This window comes from Staurois parvus, unplaced genomic scaffold, assembly GCF_062004578.1.
Source record: "Staurois parvus isolate SC_StPar_1 unplaced genomic scaffold, SC_StPar_1.0 ptg000538l, whole genome shotgun sequence".
NCBI classification, from domain to species: Eukaryota; Metazoa; Chordata; class Amphibia; order Anura; family Ranidae; genus Staurois; species Staurois parvus.
The window spans coordinates 8,768,456-8,787,817 of NW_028318334.1; the positions used below are offsets into that span (position 1 = coordinate 8,768,456).

At 41.6% G+C, this 19,362-nt stretch overlaps 1 protein-coding gene across 1 annotated transcript in view; it reads right to left on the reverse strand.

Moving 5' to 3' along the window:
* Positions 1–19,362, reverse strand: part of EVPL (envoplakin) — an 87,776-nt gene that overhangs the window by 23,275 nt on the left and 45,139 nt on the right. The window contains exons 8-13 of the mRNA XM_089690663.1: positions 18,245–18,352; positions 14,060–14,155; positions 12,175–12,447; positions 7,066–7,223; positions 5,374–5,471; positions 1,591–1,796 (exon numbers count right to left, since the gene is read on the reverse strand). Of these exons, the coding sequence (XP_089546789.1) occupies positions 1,591–1,796; positions 5,374–5,471; positions 7,066–7,223; positions 12,175–12,447; positions 14,060–14,155; positions 18,245–18,352 (939 nt within the window). The remainder of the gene's footprint in view (positions 1–1,590; positions 1,797–5,373; positions 5,472–7,065; positions 7,224–12,174; positions 12,448–14,059; positions 14,156–18,244; positions 18,353–19,362) is intronic.

The window sequence follows — 19,362 nt, forward strand, 5'->3', positions numbered from 1 at the left end:
CAAGCTGAAAATCCATTCAAAATCTCACATAAACTGACAAAAAAATTAAACGTCCTGTGGATAAGGCAAGTGAGAGAAAAGCACATCGGGATGATTGGGCCAGACATGGCATTGTAAAATGCTTCTTTATATTTTAAAAAGTGAAATTTTGCCCAAAAAAGTGATCCTTTAACTGCTTCCGAGCCGCCCTATAGCAGAAATACTTCTACAGGACGGCACAGGTGCGAAAAATCACGTATACATATATTTATGTGATTTTGCAGTTCCGGGTAGGGGGCACTTGCGGCCTCGGCTGTCAATCACCGGGTACTGGCCGGCGATTGCCCGCCGGCACCCAGCGATCTTCAAGTATTACTGACAGGGAAGAGACCTGTATGTAAACAATACAGATCTCTCCCTTGTCAGCTCCTGCACACTGCTTTGTATGCCTCTGCATAGCACAGCAATACAAAGCAGTGTGCTTACAGTGGAAAGCACACAGTTAACCCTTTGATCGCCCCACATGTTAATCCTTCCTGCCCAGTGCCATGGTACAGTGTCAGTGCTTTTTTTAGCACTGATCACTGTATTGGTGTCAATGGGGATGTGAGTAACACCAAGTCAGTTCCCTCCCAGTGTCAGAATGCCCGCTGCAGTCCCGCTATAAGCCGCTGATCACCGCCATTACTAGTAAAACAAATTTTTCTAAATTCCAGTATTTATACCACCATTTGTAAACGCCATAACTTTCACGTAAACCAATTAATATACATTTATTGGGATTTTTGTTTAGCAAAGACATGTCGCAGGATACATTTTGGCCTAAATTTATGATGAAGTTTGATATTTAAAATTTTTTTACTGAACATGTTTAATAGCAAAAAGTCCAAAATATTGTTTTTTAAAAAAATAAAAAACGCAGAGGTGATCAAATACCACCAAAAGAAAGCTCCATTTGTGGGAAAAAAAGGACATAAATTTCATTTGGGTGCAGCGTTGCATGACCACACAATTGTCAGTTAAAGTAATGCAGATCCAGGTATGTACTTGGACTCATATCACTCCACCAAAGTCTCATAAAATACTCAGGCGACACTCGAGAGGAGGTACTCCTAATGGTGTGCAAACATAATGCTCCATCTGGTGCAGCTCTGAAGAGCTCTGAGGAAGGGGGCATGTCCCCAAAAAACATCAGCCTCCCAACTGTGCTACATGGCTAGATGGCTTACAGCTGGAGATTATATGTCATACACCCGCCGCACAAGAACTAAATACACCAATGCCTAGAAGCAATGACCAAAATGGTCCAAAGATAGGATGTTTAGAATAATGCCCTTCTATTTGCTCAAAAATTTACTATAAATGTGCAAAGTTGTTTTGGGGTTTTTAAATTGCCCACTTTTTAAGAGTTTACCAGTCTGCCAACCTGCCTAGAAATGCATGATAATGTCTTTTGAATAGAAGTGAGGGAAAATTTCCCCAGGTGGGGCACAAATACCAATAATCTGACAAAGGTACTAATCCTCCCCTATTCTATTTAAAACTAGAAAAAAAAAATCCTTAATTAAAGAGGACATGTACTCAAATGTTAACATCCATTGATTCACTCACCTCCTGGTCCTTCAGCCTTCCTGTTAGATCTTGGCTTGGTGAAGTTCGGTTCATAGGTGCACGCACCCTTGTCAGGATCTCCTGCTCTGTGCCTTGCAGGTCTCCATAGATTTTGTTTAGTTTGTTGAGGATCTGGGTTCCCTGAGGATCTTCGTTTGGAACACTAGAAGTTCGGACTGGTGGAACAGGAGTTCCACCAGCATTAGCTGTCCAAATAATGTACAGATTTAACAGACACATTTCAAAAGCCCTCTTACTAATTAAAGTGCATGTCAATGCAGCCTCATTGCTCAGAACAGTTGCAATCATAGGGGCATTTAACCCTGGTGCATGAGACTCCAGCGTTTAGGTGCGGCACAGGCTGGCAGCTGCTGCGACTCGACAGTGCACCAGGCGGTGTTCAGGGCCGTGGATAAGAGGGTACTGCCAGTCCTTCTGTATGGGGCCCAGGCCAGCAGGGGGGGCCCAGACAGCTGGGTGAATCAGATGTGGGCAGGGAGGGCAATTGGCACAGTTGATGGGGCAATTCCTGATACCGATCCCATGTATGGCTCTCTGCAGCAGCTGAAAACTGGCTTCTTCTCCTCTCTCTCCCACTGGCTTACAGCTGCTGCAGAGGGAGCCATACAGGGAAACAGTTCCAGTAATTGCCCCCCCATCATACATTTCCCCTTGCTGCCCAGACCCACCTGTGTGCCCCCAACTTTGCAATGTTGCCAGCTTCCCTCTTCTCCTTCCCACCAGCAGCTGCAAGCACACAATAGGATCCTGCAGGATGCAGAGTGGGGGAATATTTCACATTTACCAGCCCCTTACTTTCATGAATGAACACAATGAGTGATCAGTACCGATCACTCACTGTGTTCATTCATACCTACAAAATAGTAAACTGTGCTTTTTTGTGGGGATGTGGGGGGCTGCCAGGTTAGCTATATGGGGCCCCATGGTTTGGGGGGGGGGCTATCAGGTTGGCTGTATGTGGTCATGTGGTTTCTAACAGCAGCCCTGTTTATGTTTAGTGCAGTATGTGATCAGGGACAAATCCCAGGGTGCACACTGCACTACATATAAATACTGCTAGGTGCACTGTCCAGCCACAGCAACTGTAAGCCTCTCATAGTGTTTGTTTGCACCTGTATCTTGCAGTTGCACCCAAATGTCAGAGCCTCATGCACCGAGACCAAAGCACTCAATGTGTTTGAGGCCTTAAATGTAATTTAATCGTAATTATTTTTCGATTAAAAAAAAGTGTTATTGCTACAAATGCCTTCATAGGATGTATAATATTATTACCAGACATTTCTAACAAGGAGTTAAACTTTGCAAGCAATTTGCAAAGAGACTAAAGCCGGCTATACATGAGTCAAATTCTGAACAAATTTTCTTTCAAAAATCTTTTCTAAGGATTTTCGTTCGAATTTTGCACCGTTAGTGGGCCACAGCAATGGCCGATTTTCTAGTGCCCATCGAATTTGAGTGATTAGGCATTTTTTGAAAAACGAACGAATTTCTAATCATTGATAGGAGAATCCTGCGAGAAAAGTAATTGAAAAAAAAAGAGCATGAGCTGTGATCTGGAAAGAAAAGAAGATTCTTGGCAACAAAAATTCTTTTCTGTAGGAAAATGAGGTGAAATTAATGGCTTGGTTGGTGGATGTCGAAATCAATGGTGGCACCAACAGATTACAAAATGTCTGATTTTTCTAAAGAAAATTTGTTCGGAATTCGGCCCATGTATGGCCTGCATAAGGTAACATTACCAGGAAGACATTGATAAATAGATGTTGTAAATATGGTGGTTGTTGGGTTATCTTTGAATATAATTTATTATATTACTATTATATATTTTACAGTAAAACCTGCCATAAACCTGGACATATCAAACCATGCATGAGCAGAGAGTACCTTCAGTGAAAACCATACATCAAATTGTTCAGCAGGTGGAGAGATAAAGGCAGCTGTTACATGCAAAGCTAGACTTTTCTTGTGCGAGTGTGGCCCTGCTCCCTACCACACTCTAAGGCTTCCTATTGGTCGGTGAATTATTCAACAAATTCAGGAACTAATCGGGAGGTTTGGGAGGTTGGTTTACAAGTTTAGCCACCAGACTATATTTCCCATTGTTCTTTTACTATTGTGCCATTTTATATAGGTGTGCTAGTAAGTAGTGGTGCACCAAAATGAAAATTCTGGTACCGAAACCGAAAATTCAGGATGTACTTTGGCTGAAAACCGAAACGTCTGCGTATGTGGGGGTGGGGAGACTCCAAAAAAATGTATTTTGTCATTTTTTTTTACTTTTAATGTGTGTTTTTATTTTTTTTATTTTTTTAAATTATGATTTTATTGCTATCACATAGGGGACCAATTGTCCCCTATGTGATAGCATTTAAGTGATAAGTCCTCCTTGTAGGGGGGAGGGGGGGCAGTGTGTGCAAGGAAGGGATAGGAGAGGAGCAGTGTATACAATGAGGTAGCAGTGCATACAGACAGGCTCCCTCACTTGCCGCCGCTAAATGTCAATGCCACTGGGTAATGTCACTCAGTGACTCCGCCCCTTTGTTTACTTTAGCGGCGGGGCAAATGACAACACCTTCTCAGAGCTATAAAGTGAAGAAATTTAATTACTGGCAACGACATTTAGCGGCCTCACTGTATACACTGCTTACCTCCTCTCCTGACTTTCTCCGCTGCCCCCCCCCCTTCACTCACCTGAAGTCAAGGCCGGATCTAGGGGGTGCTGTGCCCCCCAGGCATCCACTGATCCATGAGTCAGCCTGATGCAGACAGTTGATGTAAGGGGGCACTCTGTTGGAGACTATTGATGTAAGGGAGACTCTGATGGGACACTTTGATGGAGACTTTGATGTAAGGGAGAACTCTGATTGGAACCCTGGTGTAAGGGGGAACTCTGATAGGGAGCCTGATGTAAAGAGGCACTCTGATAGGGACTCTGATGTAAGGGTGGGACAGGATCTGCGCCAGCCTAATACACACTAGTGTTTCCCAGGTCGTAACACTGTGTGACAGATTCTCAGTGACACACACAGTGTTGACATTATGCCCCCTGACTTTTTTTTACTACACCCCCAGATCAGGTAGGCTAGATCCGGTCCTGTCTGCAGTACACACAGCCCCCCAAACCTCCGGCCAAATAGTCAGTCTGTTCCTCGGCCGCAATTATTAGCACCGATAGATCTACTTTTGGCCAATATGTTCCGGCAGCCGAAATTTCATTGCATCCCTACTAGAAAGTACAGTTTTTGGTTGATTTGGCTACTCCAAATAGTCTGCCTGGCATTCACTGCCACACTCCTCTCTTACTAGCTACAGATAGGCTGGTAGGCACACTATCACTTGCACAAAGGAAAAGAAATGCGTTAACTGGTCACTACTGCAGGAAGAGGGACATAGGTATGGTTTCAGGTCAGAAATGGGTCTGGCACTGCTTTTTTAAAAAAATTTTATGAATAATGTGGGATTTATGATTACTGTACTGTATATACTGTATATTTTATAACTATCTCAGAGTTCACCTTTAGGCAGCCCTGCGATCTGTCTTTTTTACGAATGGTTTTCACATCCTGTAAAATTGTCCAACATATATAAAGCTTTCTATCTAATTCTCTAGATTCTAGTAGATTGTGACTTATGATTGTAAAGGTTATGATAAGAATCATATTGGCCAGAAAACTGTCTCATCCTTGGCCAGTGGTTTACTATTTTTAAAGTGACGTTACTGGACCAGTTACTGTATGTCTATGGGGTGCGACAAATTCTTACCCAGTTTGCTGGCTCTAGCAGGCTCCAGGCTGCTTGACTTCAAAGCATTTTGCACTGCTGCCTTTTTCTTCTTGACATCGCTCAGCTCTGCTTCTAATCTGATAAAAGAAGTAATTGTGAGCAAGCTAATCACATATTTAGAAGAGTAAAGTACAACTGCTCTCAGGTATTAATTAAACAGAATTAAAGTAGAACTCCAGACAGACACCTAAATGCACAGCTGAAATACATATTGTATAAGTAAACTGTTTGACCTGCCAGTTCAATCCATCCCCTCTGTGATTGAAACCCACCCAGGGCTTTTTTCTCAGAGAATAGGTGCAGGAACTCCCTCCTTCTGAGTCACTGCTTGTTTTACAGGTCACTCTAATTTTTTTTCCTACTAATCTTTTCTGACTATTTTTCACTAGTTTAGCATTTGGCTAGGGTCAGTGTCACTACTGGTAGCAATAGGCAATACCTGAACCCTACAGAGGTTGCACAGGCAGCCCAACTCCTCCAGCATGGCACATCAATATGTGCCATTGCCAGAAGGTTTGCTGTGTCTACCAGCACAGTCTCAAGAGCATGGAAGAGATTCCATGAGACAGGCAGTTACTCTAGGAGAGCTGGACGGGGCCGTAGAAGGTCCTTAACCCATTAACAGGACCGGTATCTGCTCCTTTGTGCAAGGAGGAACAGGATGAGCACTGCCAGAGCCCTACAAAATGACCTACAGCAGGCCACTGGTGTGAATGTCTCTAACCAATCAGAAACAGACTTCATGAGGGTGGCCTGAGGGCCTGAAGTCCTCTGGTGGGCCCTGTGCTCACTGCCCGGCATCATAGAGCTCAATTGAGATTTGCCATGAAACACCAGAATTGTCAGGTCCGCCACTGGTGCCCTGTGCTTTTCACAGATGAGAGCAGGTTCCCCCTGAGCACATGTGACAGATGTGAAAGGGTCTGGAGAAGCCGTGGAAAACATTATGCTGCCTGTAACATCGTTCAGTATGACCGTTTTGGTGGTGGGTCAGTGATGGTCTGGGGAGCCATATCCATGGTGGGACACACAGACCTCTACAGGCTAAACAATGGCACCCTGACTGTCATTAGGTATCGGGATGAAATCCTTGGACACATTGTCAGACCCTACGCTGGTGCAGTCGGTTCTGGGTTCCTCCTGGTGCACAACAATGCCCGGACTCATGTAGAGAGAATATGCAGACAGTTCCTGAAGGATGAAGGAACTGATACTATTGAATGGCCCCCACGCTCACCTGACCGAAATCCAATAGAACCCCTCTGGGATATCATGTTTCGGTCCATCTGACGCCACCAGGTTGCACCTCAGACTGTTCAGGAGCTCAGTGATGTCCTGGTCCAGATCTGGGAGGAAATACCCCAGGACACCCTCCGTTGTCTCATTAGGAGCATGCCCAACATTGTCAGGCGTGTATATAAGCACGTGGGGGCCATACAAACTACTGAGTACCATTTTTAGTTGCTGCAGTGAAATTTCAGCAAAATGGACTAGCCTGCTGCACAATTTTTTCAGTCCTCAGTAGGTGGAGAATTTTCATTTCCATCAAACGTTGGGGCATCCTTATGTTCCTAACACATTACCCAGCCCATATCAGTATAAATATCCAGCCTGAGATTTTTCCCCATTGAGATCGGATGTGTTTTCAAAGTGGACTTAAATGAAACTTACTTCTTTGCCCTTTCCAGAGATTCCGGATCTGGGGGAGGGATCACAAAACAGGCAGCAGGAGCATTCTTGTTTCCCCCACCTCCAGGCGCCTGCACTGTCCAGTTCTCCTTCTGGCTGTTATCTTTCAGTGTGCACACCTGTCCTTTGTTTAACTGAACCTTGATGAGAAAATATATTATTAGCTTCAATGCATGCGTTAAATGTTCAAATATATAAGATTTAAACAATTTCCACACACACCTACTGATTTCTGTTAGGTGCAACAAAGTTTGAAAAAAAGGTTGATGTTCTTGCTTAAAGTCCATCTAATCTTTGAGTTAACATCAGCTAAATACTTCAAAACTGCTTCAAAAGAAAAAGGTGTGCAAACTCCTACAATAGGTTTTCTTAGCTAGCATCTACAAACAAAATAGATAAACCTAGTCTCTGCCAGCTTTCTGTAGAGTGGGACCTTGGTTCTCAATGTGGAAGCAGTGGTCTCACTGTAGAGCTGAGTCAGAAACTATAGTTCTCCTATCAGCAGAAGCATGAGCTTTGAGCAGTGCTATTGGTCTGCTTAGCAGGGGATGTGTCAGACCCCTGAAGAGAGACCACTGCTTCCTCAGAATACAAGGATCCTACTCTGCAGCAAGTAGGGGACAGATTTTTCTACTGTGGTTGTGGCTACTTTCTTAAAGCTGAACTTTACTGCACAAATAGACTTATAGTCTCATCCTCCACCCCCACCTCAACAATAATAATATTATTATTATTAATTTTTTTATACAGGATTTATATAGCGGCAAAAGTTTGCTCAGTGCTTTAATAGTTGGGGAGAAAGTGACAGGGATATCTATGGAGGCTGCAAGAGCTGATTCACAGAATGACAGGAGGGCAGAGTTGCCACATCATAGTTACATAGTTAGTCTGGCTGAAAAAAGACAAAAGTCCATCCAGTTCAACCATTTAAAAAAAAAAAGTTTAATCCTATACCCACAGTTCATCCATAGGAAGGCAAAAACCTCAGCAAAGCATGATCCAGTTTGCTCCCACAGGGGAAAAAATTCCTTCCTGATCCCCCGAGAGGCAATCGGATATTCCCTGGATCAACTTTACCTATAAATGTTAGTATCCAGTTATATTCTGTGTATCTAAGAAATAATCCAGGCCTTTTTTAAAGCAATCCACTGAGCTTGCCAAAACCAACTCTTGAGGGAGTCTATTCCACATCTTCACAGCTCTCACTGTGAAGAAACCTTTCTGTATTTGGAGATTAAATTTCTTTCCCTCCAGACGTAAAGAGTGCCCCCTTGTCCTCTGTGATGACCTCAGTGTGAATAGCTCTACACCGAGTTCACTATATGAACCACTGATGTATTTATACATGTTGATCATATCCCCCCTTAATCTCCTCTTCTCAAGAGAGAATAAATTCAGTTCCTCTAATCTTTCCTCATAGCTGAGCTCCTCCATGCCTCTTATCAGTTTGGTTACCCTTCTCTGCACTTTCACCAGTTCCCCAATGTTCTTTTCGTGAATTGGTGCCCAAAACTGAACTGCATATTCCAGATGAGGTCTTACTAATGATTTGTACCGGGGTAATATGATATCTCTCTCTCTGAAGTCTATACCTCTTTTAATACAAGAGAGGATTTTGCTCGCTTTAGAAACTGCAGCTTGGCATTGCATGCCATTATTAAGCTTGTCATCTACCAGAACCCCCAGATTCTTCTCCACCATTGATTCCCCCAGTTGTACCCACTAGTATGTGTGATGCATGCATATTCTTAGCCCCCAAGTGCAGAGCCTTACATTTATCAACATTAAACCTCATTTGCCACATAGTTGCCCAATTAAACAGTGCATTGAGGTCGGCTTGTAAGTTGGAGACATTCTGTAAGGACGTTATTCCACTGCACAGCTTGGTCTCATCTGCAAAGACTGAAATGGTATTCTTCATGCCCGTCCCTATATTGTTTATAAATATATTACAAAGTAAGGGTTCGAACACTGAACCTTGGGGTACACTATTGATGACCCTATCCATTCAGCGTATGAATCATTAACCACTACTCTCTGAATATGATCTTTTAGCCAGTCTTCTATCCATTTACATCCTTTTCCAAGCCTGTAGACTTTACCTTACACATTACCCGTCTATGAGGAATCAGGCTGCCTGTTACCAGAATGGCAGCTGGCTGAAGATAAGATGGTGGTGCTGGAAATAGACAGCTTAACATCTGATCACTGCAGGGTGTGCTGCATCCACTGGGCAGTATAAATTTTGAAGAGAACCCAGCATAACAGGTAAGGGGAGATGTGGAGGGAAAAAAAGGGGGGGGGGGTAGTGAATTTTTCTTCTTTAAGAAAAAACTGTAACCTTTGCACAACTTTTGTTTTAAGCACCAGGCGTGTATTCAGCTGATTTCCAATGAAAATGTAATTGCGCTTTAACATAAGATAGTTGATTTAATAATCTGCTATTACACCTTCCTATAATTTACCTATAAGCTAAAACAGACAAATACAAAAAAGTTATACAAAGGGGAGAAATTCTGTTAAATGACTTGCACATATTTCAGAAGATTAGCTGGAAGTAAGGTTACTTTGCAGCTATCTGAAGAAAGTGCTATCTGCAGTCAAATTGTAATATCACCTGCTTTATATTACATGACCCCATTCACATAGCATAACTTAAAAAAATGCAGCTTAACTTTTTAAGATGCTCTATTTAGGATCTTTCAGCAAGGAAATACAGTGGGGAAAATAATTATTTGATCCTCTGCAGATTTTGTAAGTTTTCCCACTTACAAAGAAATGAGGGGTCTATAATTTTTATCATAGATGTATTTTAAATGATAGAGACAGAATATCAACCAAAAGTCCAGAAAAAACACATGATACAAATGTTTTAAATTGAGTTGCAGTTCAGTGAGTAAAATAAGTATTTGATCCCCAAGCAACAAACAATATTTCTGGCTCCCACAGACTGCCTATGTGCTCATGTGGTACACAGATTAGTCCTGTCAATATAAGAAGGTGCTCCTAATGACACCTTGTTATGTGTATAAAAGACACCTGTCCGCAGAATCTCTTTTTTCCATTCAAACCTCACCACCATGGGCAAGAGCAAATAGCTGTCAAAGGACATCAGGGACAAGATTGTAGACCTGCACAAGGCAGGAATGGGCTACAAAATCACCAGCAAGAAGATTGGTGAGAAGGAGACAACTGTTGGAGTGATTATTCGCAACTAGAAGAAATACTAAATATCCAGCAATCACCCTCGGTCTGAAGCTCCATGCAAGGTTTCGCCTCTTGGGTTAAGGATGATCCTGAGAAAAGTGAGGGATTAACCCAGAACTACACGGGAGGAGCTTGTAAATGATCCCAAGGCAGTTGGGACCACAGTCTGCAAACAAACCACTGGTAACACAATACACTGCCATAAATTGAAATCCTGCAGCGCCCGCAATGTCCCCCCTCCTGAAGAAGGCACATGTATAGGCCCGTCTGAAGTTAGCTAATGAACATCTAAATGATTCAGAGAAGGATTGGGAGAAAGTACTGTGGTCAGATGAGACCAAAATTTAGCTTTTTGTCATTAACTCAATTCGCCGTGTTTGGAGGAAGAAAAATGTTGACTATAACGCTTAGAACACCATCCCTACAGTCAAGCACGGAGATGGAAACATTATGCTTTGGGGCTGTTTCTCTGCTAAAGGTACAGGCCGATTTTGCTGCTTTGAGGGGCCAATGGACGGGCCATGTATTTTAAAATCTTGGATGAGAACCTTCTTCCCTCAACCAGAACACTGAAATTGGGCCATGGATGGGTCTTCCAGCATGACAATTACCCAAAACACATTGTCAAGGCAACAAAGGGGTGGGTCAAGAAGAAGCACATTAAGATCATGGAGTGACCAAGCCAGTCTCCAGACCTTAATCCTGTAGAAAATGTACGGAGCGAGCTGAAATTCGAGTTGCCAAGCAACAGCCAAGAAACCTTAAGGATTTAAGGAAGATCTGTAAAGAAAAGTGAACCAAAATCCCTCCTGAGATGTGTGCAACCTGGTAACCAACTACAAGAAACGTTTTACCTCTGTGCTTGCCAACAAGGGTTTCTCCACCAAGTACTAAGTCATGGTTTGCTTGGGGATCAAATACTTATTTTACTCACTGAACTCAATCTATAACATTTGTATCATGTTTTTTCTGTCTCTATCATTTAAAATACACCTATGATAAAAATTATAGACCATTCATTTCCTTGTAAGTGGGTAAACGTACAAAATCTGCAGAGGATCAAATAATTATTTTCTCCACTGTATCTTGCTTAGTTCTCCTTGTTTATGAATGGGCTGGGCAGCAGTGTTTGCCATAATTAACTCTTCCTGTGCTGTGCAGGCACATTTTCATTATGAATTGTGACTAGATTTCATCAGTCTGTCCTAACAAATGGTTAAAGGTTTAGAGGCTGGGCTTATTGCATTGTATGTTAATGAGGACAGACTTGGGACAGACTCACTCCAAGGCTGTTCAAAAAACCTTGCAGTAAGCCATCTCCTCCTGAGAAACATCTAAATGTTAAGAAATAAATATATTTTAATTTTAGGCATGTTGTGTAAAAGAAAACACATAATAAAATTGACTGCAAAAGTGGAAATACACTTTAAGCCAAGGAAAGGTTAACAATGCTGTTTGGTCCATTGCTGGAAAAATTTACCCTTTCTATTGGTCCTGATGACCATTGTCTCCATGTTTTAAATTAACGGAAAATACAAAATTTTGAGCTGTCACCACAACAGGCATAGAGGGAAATTCGTCAAAAAGGGACACTTGGTGCAGTGACAACTGTCTAAGAGAGCATTTTCCTCACTTTGAAGATGATTTTTTTTTTGTCACTTCCTGTTATGGTATTTTGCCTTCTCTATTGTTTTCAAAACTATCATAAAAATGACTGATCTTTAGTTATACTTTACATGATCAAACCTATACTCATTTAAATCAAAATGTTGATTCAGCATTAACTCATTTTTCAGCATGCACCAAACATATTTGATCTCTCTATTCTTGTCTTTGACCCCATTATGTGTTTGCTCTCTCAAAGAATGCATTACAAAGGCTTACATCTCCAGAATCCCAGTCACAGAGTGTATCCACATTAACGGGCTGTTTTGATCTTGACCGCCTCTGTTTAATGGGAACAATATCTGGTGCTCTTTGCTTGAGATCAGATAAAGTCTTCTCAGCCTGGGCCAGCTGCTTGTCCTCCTTGTCCAGCTGTAGTAGTAGTTCAGATACCACTCCTGGGGTCTGTGTGTTTGGCTGGTTGTATTTGGTGTCAAGGTTTTTGTTGACATCTTTTAGGATTTGGGCTGCGGAATCTGCATCTTCATGAAACTGCAAAAGTGAAGATTTAGAAACATGATTCAGCTCTACTTTTCAAAGCACTTTATTGGATACCCTGTTTTTTGGCAATTATTTTTAATTATTTTCTATTACAGTGGATAACCTTTTTTGAGTTTGCAATGATGACTTTTATAAAGGACAGGCTAAGCATCATTGACAGAAATATAATAGGAATTTATGACAACTACACATTAAATACTTTGGGTATCCACAAGTACATGAATTTTTTTTTAATAGTCTAACAATAACAAATCAAGGCTTCTAACAGTAGTTGTTTTGTAGTTCACAGCCCTCAGCTGTAGGCCTGATGCAGGTTTAGGCTGCATTGTCACCTGAGGGTTTTGCAGCTTGAAGCTTAAAGATGCTGGACAAGAAAAATCCCATTCATTTCAATGGCCCTCTAGGATTTTGCTTGTTCAGCACCTCCGAGAAGCTGAGAGTTATAAAAGAGGGAATGCCACCAAACCCATTTGGGTAAGCAATTTGGCCTCCTTTAAACCTTGCTTCACACAGTAGTCCCAAAATACCAATGGGCGTCATTCCTTCATAATACGATTCTAGATTTCTTTTCCTCTTAACAGAAATCAGCTGCTTATTTGTTTTTTGACTGCTAAACAGACAATAGCTAAAACCTAGAAGAAACCTACAGTTCATCTTTAGGAAGTTAAGGAACATATGAATATAACGTTGGTTAATGAGAAGCTATCCAGTATTTTCAATGATTCCCAAGCCAAATTTCTTAACATATGGCAACCGTGGCTTACCTATGCCATTCCATCCTTGAAGTCTACTAGTTTGAGTTTCTATTTTCGGCCCTTGGACCTGATACATTTTGTATGACTATTCTCTTCTATCTATCGCTATGTTTTGTCTTTGCTTCCCAACCTCTGTTCCTGACTCCTGGTGGTTTGCCTTTGTTTTTCCCATTCTTCCCTGGCTTCCATTACCCTCAACCCTTCCCCCAACCTCCCGCCAAATTTCTCTTCTCTTTCCCCTTCTCCTACCTTTCCCCTACTGCTTTTCTGGACCTGTTTTTGGTGGATCAGTTCACTTATCTGCAAATCCTTGCCCCAAAAACGACACACTAACATTATCTTTATATAGGGCCGGAATGTGTATAGATTCATGTGCCTGTTCACTATTACCTTGATTTGATTGTTATTCTTATCAGCTGTTGTAGCCCATGCATGGGTGTCACTGTGGTTATTTCTTTTTTTTATAACCAATAAACATGAGTGCAACAGAAAATACGTGTAATGATTTTTTATTGAATCCATAACTGCTTTACTCATGTATTCCTGTATCTGTCTGGAGCTCTGCTTTATGGGGGATCTGTTTGGGACTTTAGGCAACAGTATCATGTAGCAGGACCCCCACCTCACTCATCCATCCCTAGTTTTCTGGGAAACACTATGCCGGAGTTTCATTGTACCAGAGGTAGCTAAGGAAACTAAAAACTGCTCCCATAACAGCAGAGTTGAAAGGGTCTGAGATAGCACGAGAACAGAATATTCATAATACAAAAAGCATTTAACATAATAAAATTCTATATCATAATCAACAGTCCAGAAAATAAAGCTACACATATCATTGTGCTTCTTACCTTCTTGTAATCCTCTGCATTCTTTAGATGGTTCTCTTGACAGATGCACAGATTTAGAAAATTCTGCCAATCCCCTTTCAGGGCTTCATCATGAGCCTGTGACACAAATAATACATGTATTATTTTATAGGCTTACACTTATGCATTTGTTTGTAAAAGAAATTGATTATACCATTGTAAAGAATATATGCATGTGACACTGGAAAAGCCAACAATGCCTCTGCTATACAATGTACAACCAGGATATATAATAATACATGAAAACACAGGGGACTTTGATAGCAAAGACAATTGTGTAAATGCAGTCTACTGCTATATAACTGATCACCCATCCTGCAATTTTGTACATGGTATATACTGTACAATTTACATAAACACTAATGCACAGCAATTGCATTTTCATCTACTGCTCCTTTGTTCCTCCAGCTCTCCTCTCAATATCTTATGTAGCACTCACTGGTGTTCTACTAGAGTAGTGTAGGTAAATTTATTGTGTATGACTCATGGTAACTGTCTGAGTTTGTACATTAGGTCGTGTTACTGCAGGACAGGCTGGATGGCTTAATAGGTTGGGACTCTATCGCCTCCACCTGGTTCTGGAGGACCATGGAACCTTCCAGAAGCCAATGGGCAGAAGGGGTGGAGACCTAATCTGCATGTTTATGGGAGTTTAACCAATGCCAGGTTTGGAGGCCCTGGAAGAGTGGTGAGACCAATCCATAAATATAGGATATTCAGGCTGGTTGGGGAGTCGGGTGGAATATGGAGTGCTGAGGAGACTGTCAGTGGCCTGGGAGGGGTCCCCTGGGTCTAGCAGGAGCTGGCCTCCAGGCTAGGATTGGGCTGGTTCAGGAGGGTCCATTCAGCATCATGGTATGAACAGGATCAAGGCCTGGGAGCAGTGGGAGCAGTGGGAGCAAGGAGGACAGAGTGAGTACATCAGCACACCCAGGGATTCACAAGGTGGGAGAGACTGCCATGTGTAGCAAGATTTCAAAGGACAGCGCTGTGATTAATCCTTTATCCTTGTCCTGGGAGATCTTCAGAGCAGCCAGGAGGGCTGGTAGTGTCTGCAGGCTGTGGAGCTGGGAGCAGTTCTACAGGGTGGAGGAAACATCTCTGCATGTAGTTTTCAACAAGCTAAGCTAGCTTTCAGAGGGGCAGCAAGCCCCTAGCCTGTAAGGGGCATTTGCTACTGATCTGTAATGCCTGACTGTTTTCAAGGAAAAGAACAATTCAGGATCTGTTTCTGTAAATAGGAAGAAAGTTGTCCCCGTGCATTGATTGGTCAAGTTGGGCATCCCATAATCCCTATTACCCTATCCAAGTTATTTCCTCTAATAAAATAACAAAAACCTCGCTCATGGACTGTTCACTCACTGTGGATGCAAGTGTGGAAAATGTATGTTGCCTGGCTGTGCAGAGCTTAGAAGGATCTAGAAACACAGGGGCCCTCAAGAGGAGTAGCACTACACTTATAGGGTCAGTGCAAGTGAGGAGTAACAAGACAGTATGACCTCATAGAAGGGTGCAGGCTGTCTGGGAGTGTCTATCCTATACCTCTAGAGGAGCTCACCTGGGGAATTGGGGTGGTGGAAAGTAATATCACAATGCATGCATAAAGCTGATGTGTTCTATACAAATAAGGTAAACCTGAAGCTAAAAGCCGACTTAATACTGGTCCACTCCCCTATGTAAAATCATTGCATTGAAGCTGTAGCTGCCTGAAGTATAGAGAATTATCCAGTACTTACAAGTTTGGGAAAGCACGTAGCTCACTTTCCTTCATCCTGCAATGCACATAGTGGAGTTTATTTACTAAAGCTGGAGAGTACAACATGAGGTTCACTTCTGCATAGAAACCAATCAGCTTCTAACTTGAGCTTGTTCAGTTAAGCATTGGCAATAAAACCTGGAAGCTGATTGGTTTCTACGCAGAGCTGCACCAGATTTTGCACTCTCTAGCTTTAGTAAATAAACCCAACTGTGTAGATAGTGGTGGAGAAAGAGGTCTTACCTCTGTGTAAGCTCCAACCAGTGCCACTTGTAGCTTACACAAAGCATTTTTACTTTGCTTCCGTAGGTCGCCTAACCGTAAAACTATAGAAACTACCAAGAAGAACTAAAAAAGATTTAGGACTCCTTGACACCAGGAGGAGTCCTAGCACACACACTTCTCACTTTTTTTCCTGTTTCTATGCTTTGTGTTTTAGGGCAGCCCAATCATTTCAATGGGCTGCCCTATGTGCAAGAAATGCACAAAAAAGATGCGTGTGTGATTGTTAAAATTAATGGCATCCAGGTGTCTGCGAAAGGATAAAGCATTTTTGTGTACATGATTGTGCACTAGTTCCTACACCACACCTAGTGAGAAGGAGCCCTGAATGTTCATAAATGTAAAGTTATGCACTTGGAGGCTAAAAACATGCACCATACATTCTATGAGGAGAACAGCTGGGGGAGTCAATGGCAGAGAAGGATCTGGGAGTTCTGGCAGATTGTAGACTTAATAATGGCATGCAATGCCAAGCTGCAGTTTTTAAAGTGAGCAAAATCCTTTCTTGTATTAAGAGGTATAGACTCCAGAGAGAGAGAGATATCATATTACCCCTGTACAAATCATTAGTAAGACCTCATCTGGAATATGCAGTTCAGTTTTGGGCACCAATTCACAAAAAGAACATTGGGGAACTGGAGAAAGTACAGAGAGGGGCAACCAAACTGATACGAGGCATGAAGGAGATCAGCTATGAGGAAAGATTAAAGGAGCTGAATTTATTCTCTCTTGAGAAGAGGTTATTAAGAGGGATATGATCAACATGAATAGATTTATAGAAGGTCCATATACTGAGCTTGGTGTAGAGTTATTCACATTCAGGTCATTACAGAGGACAAGGGGGGACTCTGTACATCTGGAGAAAGAGATACAGAAAGGCTTCTTCACAGTAAGAGCTGTGAAGATGTTGAACAGACACCCTCAAGAACTGGTTCAGGCCAGCTCAGTAGATTGTTTTAAAAAAAACAGCTGAGTGCATTCCTAAATTCACAAAGTATAATTGGATATTAATATTTTTTCAGGTAATAACACCAGTGATTGGCGATCCAAGTAATGCCTGATTGCCTCCTGGCGGACCAGGAAGAAATATATTTTTTCTCTTGCTGGAGCATATTGGACTATGTTTTATTGGGGTTTTCTGCCTTCCTCTGGATCAAATGTGGGTATAGGATAGTGTATATGGGAGTTTTCTATTTGCTTCTTCCTCTAGATGGACATTTGTCTTTTTATTTCAACATGATTAACTTTGTAACCATAAAAGACCAACCGTAGCAAATGTATTGTGACAAAAATTGGCACTGTTTTATATATATATATATATATATATATATATATATATATGTATACACATACACACACACTATATTGGGATGCCTGCCTTTACAGGCACATGATTTTTAATGGCATCTCAGTCTTAGTCCGTAGGGTTCAATATTGAGTTGGTCCGCCCTTTGCAGCTATAATAGCTTCAACTCTTCTGGGAAGGCTGTCCACAAGGTTTAGGAGTGTCTATGGGAAGGTTTGACCATTCTTCCAGAAGCACATTTGAGAGATTAGGCACTGATGTCAGACAAGAAGGCCTGGCTCACAGTCTCCTCTCTAATTCATGCCAAAGGTGTTCTAATGGGTTGAGGTCAGGACTCTTTATGGACCTTGCTTTGTGAACTGGTGCACAGTCATGTTGGAACAGGAAGGGGCCATTCCCAAACTGTTCTCACAAAGTTGGGAGCATGAACTTGTCCAAAATGTCTTGGTATGCTGACGAATTAAGAGTTCCCTTCACTGGTACTCGGCTGAGTTGCTGTTGTTCTCAGTTGCTTCCACTGTGTTATAATACCACTAACAGTTGACCGTGGAATATTTAGTAACAAGGACATTTCACGGATTGACTTATTGCACAGGTGGCAACCTATCGCGGTACCACGCTTGAATTCACTGAGCTCCTGGGAGCGACCCATTCTTTCACAAATATTTGTAGAAGCAGTCTGCATGCCTAGGTGCTTGGTTTTATATACCTGTGGCCATGGAGGTGATTGGAAGACCTGAATCCAATGATTTGGAGGGGTGTCCCAATACTTTTGGCAATATAGTGCGTATGTATATATATATAAATCTTTGTAGTGATTTACCTGAATACAGCTAGCAGCTGGGTGTTTGAGTTCAATCATCCTTTCCCCATCATCCAGCAGGCTATTCACTGCCTCCTCCTGGGGCAGCAATTCCTCTGACTTAAAACGCTGCAGGAAAAAAGAAGGTTTTAATACAAAGCATATAGTGCTTGATGTGAGCGTTCATTTCACTGACATGGATTTATTTTGAGATGAGTAAATCTACCACCAGATTTGTAATTTGATAGTCTACTCTCGCAGTGTCAAAACATGATCTGATTGGTTGCATTGAGCATAAAATTCTTTCTTAAAGTGGAACTAAACTCTTCTATCCTTTCAGTCAAGGAAGCTGCCTTCTTAGCTTCTGTTTGATCTGCAGTTTTAAAGGTGCACATGTGATCAGCTATGACACCAGCCACTTGATGGGATGACAGTTCAGTACAGCACACAAGCAACTGTGACAGTTATCATTCACAGCAAGACTTGAATATAACTATATTTGGAAACAGTTAAATCAGAGATTTGCAGACTTATTTGGCCTACTTTCCCCTTTTTAGAAAAATAAATTACTCAGCACCCCCCTTGAAATCTACCTTCTTTAAGTAAACAAACAGAAAGGTGCAGTGACAAATCTTTTATGTATCTATATTTTATACATCCTACAACATAGTAAATAAAGATGTTGTAAATAACACAAACTAACTTGAAATTATAACTTTTTTAAAACAAAATCTACCATAGTAGCATTCTTATTGCACACAGAAAAAATGTAACATTTCAGTGGCTATGTTGTGAATTTTGATAATGAATGTCTCTACAATGCTTATAGATACCAAGATGAGTGAAAGCACTTGGTTTAAAGTGCTTTTACTGCTAGTTTAGAATATGTAAAAATGCTGGTGTGCAAGATCTGGGCACAGGTTCACAATAAATTATTTGCATTTCTATCCCTTCCATGTAGCAAGTTATTTACTATAGAAAATGCTACCATGAAGACTGCAAGAAACCAGAAAATTGTTTCATTACTTATCACAGGTATCAATACTGGTGCCTATCGATGGCATTATAAATTCCTTCATGTTTTAGCCAATTACGGAAATAAGGGTTCTTTGAGATTACAGGTTAAGTTATAGATATCA